This window comes from Vicugna pacos, chromosome 32 (assembly GCF_048564905.1).
Source record: "Vicugna pacos chromosome 32, VicPac4, whole genome shotgun sequence".
NCBI lineage: Eukaryota > Metazoa > Chordata > Mammalia > Artiodactyla > Camelidae > Vicugna > Vicugna pacos.
In genome coordinates, this window is record NC_133018.1 from 3107283 (window position 1) to 3126626 (window position 19344).

Genomic DNA, 19344 nt, shown 5'->3' on the forward strand with positions numbered 1-19344 from the left:
GCAGCAGCCCCGCAGGCCTCAGTAGGCGCTTGGCCAGCTTTTCAGTACATGGAGCAGGGAGCGAGGTGCCGGTCACTTGCCGGGACCCAGCCTCCACTGCCGGGCAGCCTCCTCCACTTGTCCCCAGCCCTATTTGGCCAGCTTGGATCCCCTGCTCCGTTTCCCCAAATGTCTCACACCCCCCCCCCCACTGCCACCTGGCGCCAGAGGCAGAGAAGGGTGGGCTGGGAGAGGTCCTAAGATCTCGTTCTCATGTGAGAATGTTCAAATTGGGAACATTCCCCTGTCCCCCCCCCCATACCTTTCCAACCTCCCACTTGATCATCGCCCCCACTTCCCCAAGTCCAGGCCTTTGTCCAGTCCTAGCTGGCTCTGCTGTCCTGGCCCACGCTCACCTCCAGTGAGGGGGAAAGGAGACCGAAGGAGCCCACCCCCGTCCCCCCATGGCCCTTGCTTGCTTAGTGAAGGAGCGCCCCCACCAGGTGGGAAACTGCCCTGGGGCCGCAGCTTGGGTTGCCATGGGGCTGTGACTTCCCTGCCAGCCCTGAGGGACCCTTGCCTCCTCACTTTAAAATGAGACTGCTGTCTTTTTGCCCTGCCACCTTCTGAGCTGCGCCTGTCAGACCATGAGGGACTTGGGGGGGGGGCGCTGCCCAGCCAGGGAACCTCACCCCAGGCCCTTGGCTTTCCATTCCTGATTTTGTGTGGGGCAAACTCCTACAGCTGAGACAAAACCCTCCTGCCCACACCTGCTGGGCCCATGTTCAGTCAAATCCTTGCTCTACAAATATGCAAGAAACAGCTTGTCTGGAGAGTCACCTGGGGCCCAGAAGGGACCATGGGGATTCACAGGACAGGGACCAACACTCAGCATCCCGGGGTCACTCTTGTCCTCTCGCCCCCAGTGTGGGCCCGCATGAAGCTCTCCTCTACCATTTCCATTCTGGGGCCCAGAGGCCCTCCTGCCCAGACCTTGCACACACCTGCCCCCACACTGGCCCCACCCAGCAGAAGGCTTCATTTCTGCAGCCGGCCTTCAGGGCCAGAGTACCAAAACCCTGAGAATTCACCCATGGGGCCCAGTGGGACGCCCCTCCTCTGGGTGGGTGCCCCAGGCCTGGGGTGGCTGTGTCCTCAAGCCAGGGGTCGTCAGCAGGGCAGGGCCTGGCTCGGCTCCAGCCCTAGAGCCAGCTCCCCAGGCCCTGGACCCCTCCTGCCCTTTGCTGAGCCTGTTAGAGGCTGGAGGGGAGATAGCGGGGGGCTGCTCCAATGGTCCTGTGTCATCTCACGTGCCCTTGTCCAGGCACCCAGTGAAGCCATTGCCCAGAGACAGTACATGACAGGAAGCAGGCACACGAGAGGGCTGTTCACAAGCTTGGCCTCCCCCAAGGAGCTGGCATGCTCACAGTGACCGTCTCCTCCAGGCCTTCCCGGGGAACCCGCTGCCGCTGCAACATGCCCCCACCACCACCACCACGAGGGGCCTGAGAGCATCTCTCAGGTGTCAGGCTGGGGCGGCGGGAGCCCTGAAGGCCTGAGGGAGCGCCCTGGTCGGCCCCACCTTCTGCCTCTAGGCCTGGCTTCCCTGCCCAGCCCCAAGCCAGGCGGGAGAGGCTGTGGGCACCCACCCTTCCTTCCGTCCAGGCCCGGCTCCTCAGGCCGGGCAGCGGGGCCAGCTGGGCCCTCTCCTGCTCCACAATTCCGCTCTCAGACCCCCACCCCCAACCCACTCCCGCTGGCTTTGTTCCTGTCCAGGATGCACCTGGGTGGCCTCTGGCCCAATTGTTTGCTCGGAGGCCAGCTGGGCCACATCAGGGAGAAAGAATGCCAGACCCAGGATGAAGCACCCAGTGGGTGCTGGGGCCAGTGTCCTGGGAAACCGCAGGCCACCCTAAGGTACTGACCACCTTCTCCATCGGGAAGGGCACCCAACACACACCTCCTGGGATTCTGGAACTGAGGAAGTGTGGGGACCTCACAGGGCTCCAGTTTATGCTCAGACTAAGGCCCTGGGAATCAGAATCACACCAGGAAGCTCCCCAGCGGCCGGCAGCCAGGAGCCGCAGGACCACCCCCGGGCAGACGCCTTAGCCTGCGTCCAGCAGCCACCCTGTACCTCCGAGCCCGTCTGGGCACGTCTGTGCAGATGTGGAAACTGAGGCCCAGATGGGAGTGGGGCCCTGTCCTGGGCTACAGTGGCGGGACAGCCCCTGGCACGCCGGCCTTGTCACTCACCACCCTACGAAGTGCCCTATGCCAGGAGCCAGGCGCTGACCCAGCTCTTGCCAGAGCATCAAACCAGCCACCACTCCTCACTCCTTCTGCACACCAGCACCAGGCCCCACCAGGCACCTCCCTCCTCGACATCAGAGAGGACACCTGGGAGCAGGTCCAAAGGGGACCCTTCCTGGGGTCAGCATACCGCAGAGGAAGAGCCCCAGCCTGTCACAGGTGTTGGTGGCAGACTAGGGGAGATCCGCTAGATCTGCTTCCTGTCCGATGGGTGCTGGAGACGTGCCATCCGTGCTCTTCCTCAGCCCTCCGGTTCTGCCTCCTGGGATTGCAGACTCCTAGTATCTCCCTCCTCAGGACCCCAGACCCACTCTCACCCCCTGACAACACACATTACCCTCCAGGGGCTCCTGGGGTCTTTCTTTGCACCCTCCACTCTGACCCCGTCGCCCCCACCCCGGCCCTTCCTCCACACCCGGCCTGCTCCCCCAGTATTCTAGCCCACGCGGGTGGGCCGGGCCAGAGGAGCATGGTGCCCTGTGCTGCTGTGCCCCAACCCGGCCTCCTAGGGCTGGGGCTTCAGCCAGTGCTTTCCCAGACACTGGTGCCCTGACTGGAACCCGCCCTCACCCCGAAAGAGCACAGAGCCTGCGAGCACAGGCGCCCTGATGTGTGGCCACATCTGCCGCTCAGACAGAAGCTGACCAACCCCAGGACAGGACAGCAGTGCCAATGAGCAGAAAGCAGAGCCCCCGGGCTGGCCCCGCAGAGCCGGGTCTCCCTGCTCACCGAGGCCCGGCGCACAGAGGCAGCTCTGAAGTTTAGGGAGTCGGTCTGCTCCTGAGGCAGCCGGCGCACCAGGCAGGAGGGACTGAAGGACAGCAGCGAAGACGGCCAGTGCTGCCCCGCTGCCCGGGTCGGGCGGGGTCAGCCCTCCCGCCCAGCCCGTCTCGGAGGCTCTCTGGCCGCGGCGGGACCTCCACGCGATGCAGCGGAGAGTGGGTTTAGTGTGTGAGCCCCAGCCCCGGCCCCAAGCTGCTGGGCTGAGGGGCCATGCTTGGTCCCCACTCGGTCCTTCCCACATCGGCCTGGACGCCTACAGCCGTCAGCCCCATTCACAGGACACACCGCAACTCAGCCAGCGGTCCCTGGGCCTCCCCCAGAGCGGATCGGTCACTGGATGAAACCCTGACATGGGGAAGGTGTCGCAAGCCCGGGAGGTCACCCAGTGTGAACAGAACATGACGTATGATGTGTGCCCTGTGTTGGGACGCAGGGCTGCTCCGCTGTTCGCGGTGGAGGCGCCGTCATTCCACATGCCGAGCACACGAAGGCTGCACTGCCGGCCACCTGGGAGAGGTGCAACCACTGATTTTTTTTCCTCTGTAATTTTACATATTCTGAAAACTATCTCCAAAAAGATACATACAGTTCTTAAAAAAACAACTCAAAAAACCTCACAGTGCCTTCCCCCATTCAGAGCAGCACGTGTCTGGGCTGCAGTTAGGGGATGCCAGGTGGGGCTCTCAGCTTGGGGGCAGCTCAGGTGGGCTTCCAGGCCCTGGCTCCCGTCACAGGACCTCCGCGGTCACAGGGCTCGCCCGGGCCATCCCTGTCTCAGGTGCAGGCATCTGGCCAGAGCCCCAGCCACTCCCGGGGGCCCCCAACCCACTCTGGGCCAGGGGCCTTCCCTGCCGCAGCCAGTCCGGGAGGCAGCGAGTTAGAAAAGTCCACACCTGATGTGTTCCAACAATTTTAATACATTCAAGAATATTTACTAGAACAAAATTTTAAAGTATTGTTAGCAGAAGCCCGTTTGTTGACAGAAAAACAAAACTGGTCCTTTTGCTGTAAAGCTTGTGCTTAAAGGGAGGAGGCAGGACGACTTCCTGGAGGCCTCCCAGCAAGTGCGCTGGACAAAAGCACCTCAGAGCATCACTTCTAGGGACACATGACCGGCAAGAATCATCCTGTGAAGCCGACAGTGCAACCAGGATCCTACCAAAAAAATCTCACCTGCTGATCCACGTGCAAATGTGGGCAGCCTGGCCGCATGGTCTGTGGTCAAGGAGACAGCCTGGGCCTGGCAGGCCCTCCCAGAGGCCACCCTCTGCCCCGTCACCGTCCCCAGGGCGCAAGGCCGGGCAACGCCAGCCATGTGGGCACAGCTATCAGCAGTGACCACCGCCTCCCGAGGATGCTGGCCACCCCCGCCCCACAGCAGGAGCAACAAGGCTGACACTGGCTCGGAAGGGACAGTGGTGTGACGGCAGATCCAAGAAAGTCTCCTCCATTGGACGAGGCCCCTCCTGACAGAACAGACGACATGCGGCCGCACAACAGATCCAGACAGACGCACAGGCCTCCCCGCGGGCAGGTGAGAGAGAAGAGCCCCGACAGCTGCTCAGAAAGAGCACAGAGCACCGGAGCCACGACACGGGGACAGAGCTGGTCGGGGAGGGGCAGGGGTCTGCCGGGGTCTCCATGTGCACTGGGGCTGCACTTTGCCCACCAGGCCTCTCCTTCCACAGCTGAAAACAGGTGTCTCACACAGAGCCTGCAGGTTCACCAGGCGCCTGGGACCTGGGCCCACGGCTGCCCACACAGCCCATCTTAACAACCGGGCTCTGCTCTGGGCGGTTGGCTCGCCCACCCCTGGTCTGGAATACCCACCACCGGCTCGGCGGCCCCGCAACTGGGCGGCTCTTCCGCAAAGCAACAGGTCTCCCCGTCATTCCAAACACCGGCGGCTGCATCAGGCGCGCGTGAGGGGGGATTCCTGCTCCTGGGAAGGGCCGCGGGTCAGTCACCCGGACGCAGCCTGGCCTCGGGCCCCTGCGAGGAGAGTTAAGGCACTTTCTTCCGTCCCCGCCAGGAGCATCGTCGCACCGTCGGGCCCCTCGACTTGTTCAGCTTTCCCTCCTGCTTCGTCCGACGACGTTCCCACCTCACGTCCAGGATCTGTGTTTTATCGCTACGCTCACTATCAACAGCTTAACTTTGGTACTAACAGAACAGAAGCTATTTTCCCCAATATTGCTCGTAAGAAAAAAATTTTTAGCTGGAGAATTCCTCTGACCAACTCTGTCCAGAAACCTGATGTCAGCACTGGCGGGCAGGGCGGCAGGGAGCGCAGGGCTGTGTCTCGCCGGCGAGGCCCCGCCACACGGAGGGAGGGAAGCAGGGATCGTCAGGGGCCCGTTTCCCTGCCTGGGTCGTGGTGCTGTGGCAAAAGCTCTCAGGACCCCCGCAAGTGGCCTGCACGTTCACCCCCTTCCCACCAAGTTCAGTGCATGTGCGCCCCCTCCACACCCGCAGTTCCCCGTCCTCCTTGGCAGACCCGCGTGTGCGCTGAGCCCTCGGGGCAGGTCCTGCAGGAAGCCTGGGCCACGGAGGCTCACGCTGGGCCCGCGCTCAGGTCTCGAAGTACTTGTAGATGGCCGTCACGTACAGCATCACGTTCTGCCAGTCTGGCCGCTCAGTCCGCACCATCTCATTGATGTCCTGACAGAGGAGAGGCTGCTCAGAACCCAGGTCACCTCCTGCTGCAGCACCACCTGCTCTGGGGCTGGGTGCCCGCCCAGGACCCACAGGACTGTGGTCCTGACCATGCGGCCAGGGGCCCAAACGCCCGCTCCCTCTCTCCAAAGTGCCCGGAAAGCACCTGCTCCGTGGGTGTCAGCATCGCTGAGCCAGCTGCCTTCCACAGCCCCGAGGCTGGAAGAGTCTCGTTTTCTCCGGGGCCTCCTCCTCACCTGCCCTCCCCAAGCCCTCCCTGTGTCACCAGGCATCGCCCTGGGAGAGCCCGTGTGCCAGGCTCCCAGCTCATGCCCTGCCCACGGCGGGCGACCCCCTGACATCCCAAGACAGTTTTGAGTGTGTCCCACACGACATCCGTGGTCTGGGAGATGTCATGTGATGCTGCAGGGAAGTGAACGGGGGACCCCAGGATTGGGATGTGCCGGGGGCCCCACAAGAGATCCGCTGTTGCTGAAGGACATCAGAAACCATGGGAAATAGAACACGTGTGTGTTCAAAATAGTCTCGACAGAAAGTTTTTAGGGTGGGGAAATGGCCTGCTTTTTATAGATGAAAACTTTACCTGTGTTGTGAAATACCCCGATAGTGGAAAGTATTTCAATACCTCAAACTTCTTCTCCACATACACCTGAATAGAATCCACCTTAAAAACATGTGTTTCTACAAATTCAGAAACTACATTTATGGAACTCTATGTGAACACCTACAGCGTAAAGATAAACGTAAATCCTTCTTCAAAGCTACTTTTTGATTGTTTTAAGTCAGGGTGACGGGCACCCGTGGGGTAGGAGGCAGCACAGGGGTCCCTGATCTGCGGACCCAGAGCCATGACACCCTAGACTGTTTATCTCATCAGTGGCCCCAGGTTAGTGGTGGGGGAGGTCTGCCTTGCGTTGGATGCAGGATCTCCTCTGTGAAAGTCAGGCCTGGTGACGAGACAAGAGCCCCAACAGAAGCACATGTTTTCTGAGCTACTGCAGCTGCCGAGCGAGGCCTCAGGGTGACCCTGACCCTAGAGCTTCCAGACGGTGCCCTTGAGAAGGGCCTGCGCCCCCTACTTTGACACAAGCAGGCAGACCTGCCAGCAGGTGCCTCTGACAGTGAACTTAAAAGCTGAACCCAAGAAATCAGTTAAGGAGTAAGCGACCCGAGTCAAGGTCACCATGCCTGCGGCCGAGACCACCCCTCCAACACAGGGCGCTTCCCCAGGACACCTGACCTGATGCATGAAGCGCCCGGGGCTGGGGGCCATTTGCACACCACCCGAGAGCCATCCTGGGCCCCTCTTGGGGGCCTCCCTCAATAAAAAGGATGCTCTTCTAACAAACAGGGGACCCTGCCAGCACCCACTTGGGGGGACGGGGGCTCACCAGTGTGGATTTGATGCCGACACTCTCAGCAGCCTGGAAGGCCAGGGTGAAGTTCCTTCGCTGTAAGAGAAACCGCACGTCTGGAGTGGCCGAGCAGGGCCAGAGGAGGGCAGCCCGGGGAGGATGGATGGATGGATGGACACCCAGCCCCGACCGTACCCCGTGCCCACCACCCTCCTCCTCAGGGCCCTCCCGCCCTGCTCATGAGCAGCTGTGCAGTGACTGCCACACTAGTTCGTCCCTCCCCACAGGAAAAGGTCACTTTTCACACATCAGCCCAGGGCTGCCCGGACACCCTCAAGCTAGTAAGAGACACCTGTGAGGTCATTTCCTCCCCACAAGGATCGTGAAGGTCGTGTGAAGGGCAGGAGTGACTGATGGGGGGGCACCAGAGGAGGCTGGGCCTGGGGAAGCTCCCCCTGCAAAGCCCTGACCCTAAATGCTGTCACCCAGAGAGGACAGATGGTCCCCCAAGAACGCCGGCACCAGGGCTGTGAAATGCCAGCGGCGCGGCCCCACCTTCTCCTGGCCGTTGAGCTCCTGGTAGGGGATGTGGGCGGGGAGGTACGTATGCAGGAGGGCGCAGAAGGCCAGCCCGTCGTTCCAGCTGCTGCTGAAGTTGGTGATGTCAATATTCTGCAGGAGAAAAAGGAAAACATGTCAGCAACACACACCGGGGCTCCTTGGGAGACAGTGAGGAGGGTGGAGGGGCCTCTGGACAAAGCAGGGTGGCTGGGGGCCGGGTCCCCAGACCAGCTGGTGCCAGTGACTGGCTCTGACCCTGCCTACCAGATCACTGAGCCACCCAAACCCTCATGTGGAAGAATCGTGGCTCCGGGAGCAGCAGTTCCAAATGAATTAGAGTCCTGGTCTGGCCTCCCCTCTGTTTTCGGGGACATCACAAGCCCTGCATCCTGAGGACGGCAGCCGCCAGCCCAGCGTGGCGCCAGAAAGCACCTCCAAGAACCACCCCACATCCCAGGTCAGCTCCTCCCAACTACAGAAGTGACGTGTCACTCACGGTCTCTACCACACGATAGAGCGACCCAGGTATGCGGCCTCTACCTGTATTTGCAAGAATCCTTCTGAAGTTGAAACTCCACAATTGAATTTAGAAATTCACACACTTTACGAAAATGCCAAAACTAAAAAAGAGAGCATCTCCACCCTCAAGCACCTCGTGCTTTGTGCACCCTGTGCTAGTTTCAGGCAGCCCCCAGCTAGCTGCACGCATCCACTTCCCGGGAGACCTCAGCCCAGGCTCTGCTCCTGGACGCAGCCCCCGGCCCCTGGTTCTCACTCCCGTGGGAGCAGCGATCACAGAACACCACCATTCACGCCCCTAGAGTTTTACAGAGTCTGCCACCCCTGCTCTCCTTACTAAGTGTTGGGTCCTGACACCGTGCAGGGACCTGCAGCCCCTGGACGAGGGGCGGGCAGGGAGGGTGGGGACAAGGCCACCTTCATCCAGGCTCATGGCCCCAGGGGTGGGGTGAGTCTCCAGACAAAAGCAGCTGGTGACGTCGGCGAGTGCATGGCTGGACCTTCCATGAGCCCTGTCACCACAAGAATGGTCCAGCCCCAACAGCAGGCGCCCAGGACACTGACCCTGGGGCTTCTGCTCAACCACAAGCCTCAGAAGGGCAGCAGCTTTGCAGGAAAGTGTCCCCGGGGTCGCCCCCTTAGTCACCACCTATCTGGCCCAGAGACTTTGCTGAGGAAAGTGGCCAGATTAAGGCACCAAGGGTGCAAACCTGCCAGAGTCACAGGGGAGGCCGCGGTCAGCCTGCAGGGGACCACGTGCCATCTGACATCCATGCACACCGCCGGCTGCTCAGTGACATCGCCCCCAAGGATGAGGCCTGGACAGCCCCTGCCACAGTGGTCCCCACGCTTCTGACCATGAAGACATGGTCCAAACAGGCACCTGCCTACATTCCCAACAGGGAATGCCGCCTGTGTGCCAGGAGCCACGTGGGGAGGAACCAGGCGAGGGACAGGGTCACAGGTCTCAGGGGCTGGGCTGGCAGCACGGCGGACGGGGCAGGAGCCCTGGGCCTGAGCATCCGTGGGCAGTGTGACACGACTTCTCACAAACACAGGCACGTTTTCCTGTTAGGAGGCTCAGGTGTGTAAGGACCCACACTTGCCGACACCTGGACCTGCCCACTCCTCCTGGTCCTCCAGCCGAGCACCCTAACCAGAACGAAGTGCCATCTGGGCCCCGTGGCAAGGACGGAGAGCAAGAGGCTTCTCCGTGGCACGTTTGAGCTCTGCACCAGTCAGCGGCGGCGTCTGCGGAGGCTCCGGCCAGCCTGGGGTCACAAGCTTGGCTGGAGGAAAACAAACCTCCACTTCCTGCCGCGGCCCCTCATCCGGCAGAGCCGCCTACGTGCCTGGCCTCACCGGCCGGCAGCAAAACTCTGCTTCTGCCCCAGGGGAAGCGACTGTGCCGGGCTCCCAGCTGTGGGAAAACACCCGCCCCAGCCTGGAACCCGCAGCCGGGGCAGTGCCCCATCCCGCACACTCCAGCGCTTTAAAGCCCAAGGAGACATTGCGCCTCAAGTTCCTGCAACAGACACACAACCACACTTCCAAACTGAAGCAACGAAGCCCAGAGCACTGTCCGGAGCCCCGAGCCGGATGGGGCCGGCCATGCCCACCCGGAGAGGAGGGGGAGGGCCCGGCCTGAGACCCCGGGGAAGGAGCCAGGCCCTGCACAGAGGCCGGTGGGAGCGGGGAGCAGGCCTGCACCCTCTGCTCCCATCTCACCACCTAGTTCACTGGTTTTATGCTCAGGACTGGAAAGTCAAACTACTGTGAAACAACAGACGGAAAACAGAAAAGTGTACAAACAGGCTGGTCTCCAAGGTGAAAAGCACCATGAAGACAGGACATTCCCCTGACCCCCGTACGCCCTCTGGGCGGCACAGCTGTCACGGCACATTCATAAAATGGCAGGATTCACAGGGATAAGTGAGTGGAAAGGTACAGAACTGTCTGAACTTCCCAAGAAACAGCTGTTCCTACAGGAGCCACCCCCTCCCGCTCACCCCAGCCTCCCACCAGCTGGGCCAGAACCAGGATCACAGGGGCTCCAGGCCTCAGGACAGGGCAGTGGGGGCGGGGGACCTGGGCCCACCCAGGCTCCTCACCTCAGTGATGCAAGCCCAGGGGCAGACCTGGCCTCTCGCCCTCTCCCCATCCTTTGCTCCCTGGGACCCCAGAGTGACTGCCAGCCCCGCCACCCACGGGGCTTCAAAGGAGAACAGGGACAGTCCATGCGGGTGTGATGAGGAGCTCAGATAATGAGCTGTCTCAAAACCCTTCAAAACCCAAGGTGGGAGAGACAGTGGCTCTATGGTCATTCACTTCAAAGTGCCCTCCGCAGGGGGTGGCGGGCCTCCCGGGGAGGACCTTGTCCCTCCAGGGGGATGAAGGAGACCTTGGCCTTGGAAGGAGGGAGCCACTGTGCTGACCCCCAGCGAGACACCCTCAGGCCTGCGGGCGGAGGCCCGGGAACCACTTGTCAGGGCTCCATCCCTGGGCAGTGAGTGTCTTCTGGCATGAGAGGGTGTGAGGACTTCAGAGATACTCAGGCATAAAGCAGACTGGACTCGGGACCAACTGGCCACAAGGGAGCGAGCATGCAGCGGGGACACTGGGGACTCTGTGAACACAGTGCTTGCTGTGAGAGGCCCGCCTGCGCCCAGGAAGGCACCTGGAAGCTCTGAGGAGGGGGCTGCAGACCAAGCCCCTGGTGTAAGGGCCACGCAGAGGAGAACTGACAGGCGGAACAGAGGAAGAGGGAGTCAGCCCAGGAGAGGGGTCGGCAGCATGAGAACTGGAAACCCCTGATCCTGGCAGCACTCAGTCGCTGGGGGCCGCACACCCGCAAAACCACAGGCCACATCACCCGTACAACCTCCCCCTCCCACAGACGTGCTTTTCACAGCACGTTTACTTCACAGAGTTGTCTGGAAATGGAATGTCCATCTTCAGAAAGTGACATCTCCAGGGCAGGGAGGGCCCGGGCCAGGGGCCACACGCAGGGCGGGTCAGGCGGGATAAATAAGCCGTGTTGAGGGGAGGAGCTTGAAGGAGAGGTTTCTTCTGTTCACTCTGCACAGGCAACGGCGCCAAGCTCCCCAAGAAGGAAACAGCTTTCTTTTAAAACAGAGACATAGTGATGACAGTGCAAGCCGCTGGCGCATGGGTTCAGGTCTCTGAGGGCTCCCCAGCATGAGAAGAGTCTGCGTCTGGACAGAAACAGGAGGCTTAACAGTAGGCAGAGCAAAAGTTCAAAAAAGCCTCAGGCACAGACTCAAATTAGGTGCTTCGCCCCATTTATCCCTGAAGGTGAAGTTCTTCCGTCCAGGAGATGTCGACGGTGATGTGGGCGGACAGACAGCAGACTCCATGTGTCACATCGCCCAACCCTCTCCCCAAGGAGGGTTGGCTCTGGTGGCTCCTGTGACCGTGGCCTCAGGTGGGACCCACTCCTCTGCACTGAGGGTGTGGGGTGGGGTGTGAGAGCCAAGAAGTTATCCAAACCTCCACAAAAAAAGATGAAAGAATTTAAAAATGTTTCAATTTGTCTGAAGTTTAATTAAGGGCCATGAACACCCCCAAATACCACGTTCTTAAAATAGTTATTAAGGTTCTGATCTATTTTAGGAAATGCCACTTTTATGGGCATAAAGCAGGGCCAAAGCCTGTGACTCATCCCTGTAACTCACAGCACCAGCTCCCTCCGGCCTTGGAGGGTCCTCCCGTGACCGACACACCGGGAAGTGGGGTGCTGGGGCCGCGCCTCACCTGCAGGAGGTAGGAGGGATCCTCGCACAAACCCCTGGCCACGGGCCTCAACCAAGGCCACAGGGCAGTCCTGCGGGTGTCTGGGGACCTGGGTGAGGTGGGCAGGGGTGCAGCGTCTACAATGGGAAAACCCCCCACAGGCAGTTTTCACGGCCTGGAGGGATGGCTAGGGAGGCTGAAGGCCCTGGGGTGCAGGCGGCAGCATCCAAGTGAAGCCTGGGGACCTCGTGTGTCTCCTGTTTGACGTCCAGCCAGGCTCTGCCCCAGTTGAGGGAGGGAGGGTGGGTGTCGGGGAGAGCGAGGCCCGCTCACCTGGGTGTCGTGCTGGGGCTCATGCATAAAGCGGGAGGAAGTAAGGAAGGAAGTCAGGGAAGGCGGCCCTGGGTGAGCCAGAGACCCTGAGAACAGAATCCCATATCTTGGGCGGGGAGGGGGTTCCAATAAGGGGAGGGGGTTCCATCCTCACTGTGCCTCAAATCACCTGCAAAGCCTTTTCCAAGCGACATGGGTCCAGCCCTCCCCTAGAAGGTTGATCCGCCTGATCTGGGCCTCATACTCCATCAAGGTCTCCAGATGCCCAGCACGCAGTCAGGAGGCAGGAGCACTGGCCCCAAGATGGAGGTGCACCACAATAAAGAACCACTGACAGACTTCGGACGTGGCTTCTGCCCAGTACCTCTGTACACCAGGTAGGTATCATGGCAGCTGACCTACCCGGCTGAGAGCGTGTAATGACCCAAGAGTGGGTTTTATGAGAACTTATTATGGCCCTGCTTTAAATTTTTAAAAAACAAAAATAGCTAAAGGTAGGAGGCAGGACACCAATCTGCCGCCTCCACCACCAGGGAGCACCGGGGGGCTCTGCTCACTCAAAGGAGCTTGTTCTGCGGTCCATCCCCCGGGAGGGGCTGTTCCCGCGTCCCGGGAGGAAGGCTGCCCACGAGACGCTGCTGACGCGCTCAGGGCAGCACCTGTGCCAAAGGCCCAGTGACGACATGGAAGGCGCCACCAGATGGTGTAACCTGCCCCAACGCTTCCCAGTCAGATGAACCTATCTCGAGGGAACAGTTCAAAGCCAATAAACAGCACCCACAGAGATCAGACTGATGGCCCACGTTTCCCCAAAACCCTCCAAAAGGCAACTTTTCATGGAGAAGCACACAGGAACCACGAGGTCCGCTTCTTGACAAGTCAGGAGACTGGCACCGGCAGGGTCAGCTGAGTCACGAGCCCTGGGCCATCTGAACAGTTCCACCCGCAGCTCCTGCCTCTGCTCTTCTACATGGCGTTTTGCTTCGCAGGGTCATCACTCGCTGAAATGCGATTTCAGCGGGAGGAGAGACAGTGACCCTGGCGTGAGCCCGGGAGGACTCAGGGAGGGAGGAAGGGGGCAGGGTGTCCCGGTCCCAGTGCTCCTAGGAGGTGTTGGCAGGATGAGAGTCAGCCCTCAGCACATCCTGGGGTGGCCTCCTCAGTCTCTCCTGGGGACAGAGGTCGCCAGCTTTGTGCCCAGGCTCTGAGACGGACGGAGGAGGTGCAGTCTGGCTGGTGCGGGCCTTGAGTCAGCTCCCCGGGCCGGGCCCCTCTGCCTGGGCCAGGCGGGAAGGACGGGTGGCTCCGGGACCACTGAGTGTTGGAGCTGCGCACGGCGCCCCTCCCTGGACTCGCTCCTGAGGCAGCAGCAAGGTCTACTGAGTTAACCTGCTGCATGAGAAGAGCCCTGAAGGAGGGAGAGAAGATGGCTCAGAGGATCTGAAGGTTTCCACATAGAGATGGGCTTAAAAAAACTTTCAGTTTCTGAACATGAGGGCTGCCGGAACACAGTGGCACTTCCTAGAGCAGCAGGACAGACACAGGGTTTATCTGGACTAATTCAAATACCTTAAATTTGAAAAAAATGATTTATAAAAAAGGATGCTACCAGAGACTATGATACACTATTAATGGAATCAGAGCAGACCCAGACCAGGGTACAGGCGGGGACCCCGGCAGGGAGGTGCCAAGCCCCTGGTCTTCCCTGCACAGCGCCTCCCATTTCTGAAGCCGCAGGTAACACGTGTCCAACCAGGACGCCGCGGTCCAAGCAGCCTGGCCATGATGGGCCCAGGCCTGGCAGCAGCCAGGGAAGGAAACAGTCTCAGTAAAGAGGTGCTCAGCGCAGTGCACTCACCTCAAGATGAACCTACTCCTCGGCTCCCAGCAGGAACCGCTGCTCTCGCAGATCTGTCAGTGTGCTGGCTCCACACCTACAAGGCGCCATCTTGGCAGAGGGAAAATGGCACAGCATCTAAGAAGGGAACACCGCTGCAGGGCCACCCAGCACTTCCCCCAGAGCCCAGCTCCACGGCTCTCGACCCGGCCCCCAAGGGCAAAGCAGAGGGATGCGGGAAATGCTCTTCTCCAGGCCCCGCGGTGGAGGACACGGTGTCAGCAGACGCACAAAGGCCGCTCGCAGCCAAACCCTGTGGGGCACGGTGATGACGGCCTGTGACCACAAACCTGAGTCACACAAAAGCCTGTCTTATGCCCAGGAAAAGGCACAATTTTAAAAGGCCTGGAAAAAGTATAGTGCAGAAATAGTTTTGGTAGCTCCTTGAGGGCAAAAGTCATTCTCTAGACAGCACCACACCCCTCCCTGCAGTGGCCAAGACACTTGAGCAAAGATACAGGAGCGCATCACAAGTGCACCCACGGGGAGACCTCAGCACCATCAGCTCACAGGCGCCTACACAACCCAAACCAGCACACCCACGAGGACGTGGGCCGAGCACGTCCAGCCCCGGCCAGGGCGCGAAGGAACTGGGGGTGGGAGAGCGTGCAGCCACGTCAGGGACAGTCTGGCAGCTTCTTAAAAGGTAATACCTAAACCTACCACACGGTGCAGCCAACCCACTTTCCACTGTCTCTACAAACCAAGTGCCCATGGGAGCTTTATTCACAACGAGCAACCACTGGAAACGGCCCAAAGCCCACCAACAGCCGAATGGACAGCAAGTTGTCCATAACACGGACTCTCTTCAGGCACAAGGAAAATGAATGCTGATACACGCCACAACATAAATGAATCTCAAAATAATTACTCTAAGTGAGAGAAGCCAGACCCCTCCCCAAAACTGCACACCTAGGATTCCATTCATGCACAACTACAAAAACTGCAAACCCTGCTGAGGGACCGCGGTGGGCGGCGGGGCACCAGGGGACCTGCGCGAGATGGAGATGCTCGTCTTCCGCGGGGATACTTCACATACACGTATGAATCAGAAATCATCAAACTGTCAACTTTAAGTATGTGCAGTAGTGGTGATCATTTCATACTGTTCAGAAATACCAACCACTGTTTTATGCATCAGGAACTAACACAGTGTTGAAGGTCAATTATATGTCAAAAACAAATAAACAAACGCACAGAAAAAAAGATGAGATCTCTGGTTACCGGGGCGGGGTGGGGGGAGGGGGGAGGAGGGTGGTCAAAGATACAAACTTCCAGTTTTAAGATAAATAAGTACTGGAAAGTAATACAAACATTGCACTAACACTGTCATATGTTATGCATGAAAGCTGTTAAGAGAGTAAGTCCTGAGAGTTCTCATCACAAGAAAAGTGTTTTTCCTTTATTCTGTGTTTGTACGTGGTGACATTCACGGAGCTTTTTCTGCGGTGGCTTTGTTAGGCTGTACACTTTAAACTTATCCAGGGCTGCTACGTCAATCCTACTTCAGTAAAACTGGAAGAAAAATTATGTAGAGTAATAATGTATGTGAATTCTACCTCAATATATCTGTTTAAAAAAAAAAGGACCCCCAGGGCCACACAAACGCTGAGACTCCGGCACTACACAGGCTCTCTCAGGTTTAACCCTTGGCTCATTCTTGGTGTGTCAGAGCTCCGTAGCTAAGTGCCGTGTGGGGTTAAACCACGTGGGACCAGAACCAGGCCAGGGACTGAAGCCCGGGGATCCGCTGTTAGACCCACTGGAGCACCCTGCTTACATCATGGGACCCTGCCACCGACCGTTCCTACTCCAGCTAGCTGCCCCTCACCTGTGAGGCAGTGGCATTTAAAATCATTACCTTCTCTCCTTCCCAAGAGATGACAGTCTCTGTGCAGACTGGACTCTTCAAAATGGCCCTGGTGATATTTCCGGCCCTGTGTCCTCCTCGGAGCCTGGTGGCGCCCATCAGGAGGTGGTGTCCGCCTCCCCCATCACCAGGTAGCCTCGGTGTCACTGACAGATGGTGTGGCAGAGATGCTGCAGGATCCCTTCAGACCCAGTCGTGAAAGGCAGGGCCGTCACTGTTGGTCTCGGGATGTGTGCCCAGATTGCAGCCAGCACGCGATGAGGAAGCTTGGCTACAGGGAGGGGTGGCATGGAGGTGTCCGGTCACAGCCCCAAAGTCTCTACCATCAACCACCAGACACAGGAGGGTGGGAGCCTCCAGTGAGTGGAGTTGGGGAGACAAACTGGCCTGGCCGCATCCCACCTAGACCGCAGATGTATGAGCTAAGTCAACGTCATGATTACTTTAAGCCACTGACTTTCGGAGTGGTGTTTATTACGGGGCAGTAGACAACCGAACCAGCCTCCTTTCTCCTGGATCCAAGGAGCCCACTCAGAAAGGAACTAGTTTCTCCGTCTACCCCGCAGCCCCCAGTATCTAATGGTTGGTCACCCTTTCCGTGGTGACATGGGTCTCATGAGGTGCAACGGAGCATCATTACAAATCACCTGATTCTACAAATGAACAGGTCACCCTAAATTTCCTAAATGACCTCAGGCTACACTCGTCTGTGAAAAGCTAGAGCATCAGGAGGTAATGAAATTAACCTGTCAGGTTTCAACTCCTCTGTGAACTTGGCATTGACACTAGCATCCCATCAAAGTCGATGAAGCACAAGGAAAAAAAAGATGTCTCACCACATAAGGAAGTAAAGGACTGTGTGTGCTATCTGAGATGATACATGAAAAGTATCTGACCCAGACAATTTAATGATTCTGCTTTTAGCAAAATAATTAGGCAGCTCTTGAAAATGTTACTTATCTGATTTCTATTTCTCAGCATTACTCATATAATAAGACCTACTTACTGGAAACTTACTGAAGAGTTGGGGACACCATTGGGGAGGTAGGGTGGCCAGCAGAAGGCGCCTGGGGCTGGGCGCCGGCAGCCCCAGTATGAGGTCTCGGGCAAGCACGCCACCCCACTGACCGGCAGCTTCCTCTCTGTGGAATGAAAGCCCTGTCTTCGTGACTTCTAGGGACTGTCTGAAGTCTGACTTCCTCCAACTTCTGAGAATGGAATTTTGGATGCTGATTCAGATGAAGTGCTTCAAATTTTATCTAAGTAAATGCATTCCCGAGACAGTTATCTTAGAGCTAACCTACAGCACTGGCCATCAAATGTCGCCCAGACTCAGCGAGTGTCTCTGTCATCCGGGAGAGGTACATGCAGAAGGAGGAAGGGGAGCAGGACCCGCGTTTCAGAGCCACAGGTTCCTGCGGCGATGGGAAACTCGCAGACCTCTCTGCCTCCCACAGTCCCAGCTCGACCTGGTGTTAAGGTCGCAGCAGGCGTACGTGAGACACTGCGGCCGCTGTGCAGGCCCCGGCTCCACCAGGCGGCTGGTCCCCACTACTGCAGGCTCACGGGCCCTGCCTGTAGCTCTGAAAGATCTCACAGTGAGGGCGAGAATTGGCATCTAAGGAGCGGTGCCCTCGTGACTGCATCACTCTCTCCTGCTCAGGGAAACCTAACTGGCGTCACCGGGGGGCACTTAACTGAGTAGCATCATCTACCTCACACTAAAACAACGATCAAACTAATTTATCACAATGTTATTAAAGCAATTAACTTAACAAATTATAGCCCTGACATGTCTGGAAATAGATGTTAACAGCTGCTGTCAAATCATGTTTAAACAGAACACAAGAAGTACATCGTGATTCTGGGAAAACTTTGTATCCCAGCTGCTATGTTTGGCAGTAAAAGGAATCCCCTGAAAACAGGAAACAGTTCTTTCACTCCGCTGTGACCGTCGGGCGACGGTTTAACCTCCGCCGTGCGAAGCGAGCCGGGACTGAGCTCCCTCGACTGCCTGGCGGTGCCTGGCAGACATGGGACTCCTTGCCCGGCTGCTGCGAGCTTTCTGGACGAAGGTCGTGTCATCAGGTCAGGGAATGAGCAGACGAGCAGTTTTAAATGCTTCACTGGAGAGGGCTCATGAGTCTATGAAAGTCCACATAAAGAAGGGGCAGGACCACAGAGCTGGCCACTCTTTTCCCCTTTGTTCAAGTATTTTTAACCCCTGGAACACAGTGATATTTACAAACAATAAGATCTCTCTGTATGGGAACTTAGCTTCCACGCAAAGTGACAATGTAAAATGAAAAAATTCAGACTTCCAATCTAGATTTGATTCAGATCAAGACTCTTATCTACTGCCTGCACGTTTTTTTTATTTTTGACTCTGGGAAGCCATTCCTATGACCTAAGATTCCAGTTATAGGAGAGGAAACTGAACCAACTCTAGCTTCTGCTCTGAGAAATCAGGAATCCCAAACACATTGTTTTAACTGCACCCTGTCTACTGGCAGAGCTCTGCCTCCCCTGCCCTAGGCCTGACTTGAATCACAAAGGGAGGGTGCCAGGAAGGTGGAAAAGGGGGAAGGAGAAGGGAGGATGGGGGAAGCGGCCCTGGTAACGTTCTCCCTAGAGAGACTGAAGGCTTCCTTAAAAGGGAGGGTCGTTTTCATGGCAGTGCCCTTCCTCCCTCGCCCCAGACAGACCAGGGGAGAAAGCATCCTGTGCGGAGGACACGGCTCTGTTCCAGGCCCCTCCCAGCATGCGGTGACCAAGAAGAATAACAGGAGACCTGGCCAGCCTCTTCAGGTGAGGAAAGCCACCTTCACAGCTTCCAGGTGCTGGGAATGAGCAGCGGCCCCCAAGGGGGGTGCGGGTGACACCAGCAGACACCCCATGACGCGCCGCAGTTTACGAAGAGAACTTCCTTTCTCCTACTTGTCTACGGGCCGTCCACTACTTCAAAGGAAGCTGCGAAGGGCCAGGCTATTTTTATCTGTCCATTAGCCTTCACTCTCCTGACTCTTCAATCCAGGGACATGCGATTCCAGGAGGATACAGAATGGTGCCCCTTTGCTGCCTCTTAGTGAGACGGCTGGGAAATAAAGAAAAGCCCCAGAAGGAAGCAAGTGAGGAGACTTCTCGCTGTGATGGAGCAGAGATTGGCAAATCTTCTCCCAAAAAAAAACACAGAACTGGGCAAATCTGTCAAAAATAACCATTTCAGGGCCCTGGAAATCAATCAAAAGCAAGTAAGCGAAGCAGCAATATTCACAAAAAGGGATGAAACTTCAGGTAAGAACAGT

General features: G+C 58.0%; 1 protein-coding gene across 2 annotated transcripts in view; it reads right to left on the minus strand.

Annotated features, from left to right (window-relative positions):
- Window positions 1-3972: 3972 nt before the first annotated feature.
- SPECC1L (sperm antigen with calponin homology and coiled-coil domains 1 like) overlaps window positions 3973-19344 on the minus strand; it is a 112544-nt gene continuing 97172 nt past the window's right edge. For both annotated transcript variants that reach the window (XM_072952856.1, XM_072952857.1), the window contains 3 exons: window positions 7662-7778; window positions 7143-7202; window positions 3973-5736 (listed from right to left, as the gene is read on the minus strand). In XM_072952856.1, the coding sequence (XP_072808957.1) occupies window positions 5647-5736; window positions 7143-7202; window positions 7662-7778 (267 nt within the window). In that variant the 3' untranslated portion in view covers window positions 3973-5646. The remainder of the gene's footprint in view (window positions 5737-7142; window positions 7203-7661; window positions 7779-19344) is intronic.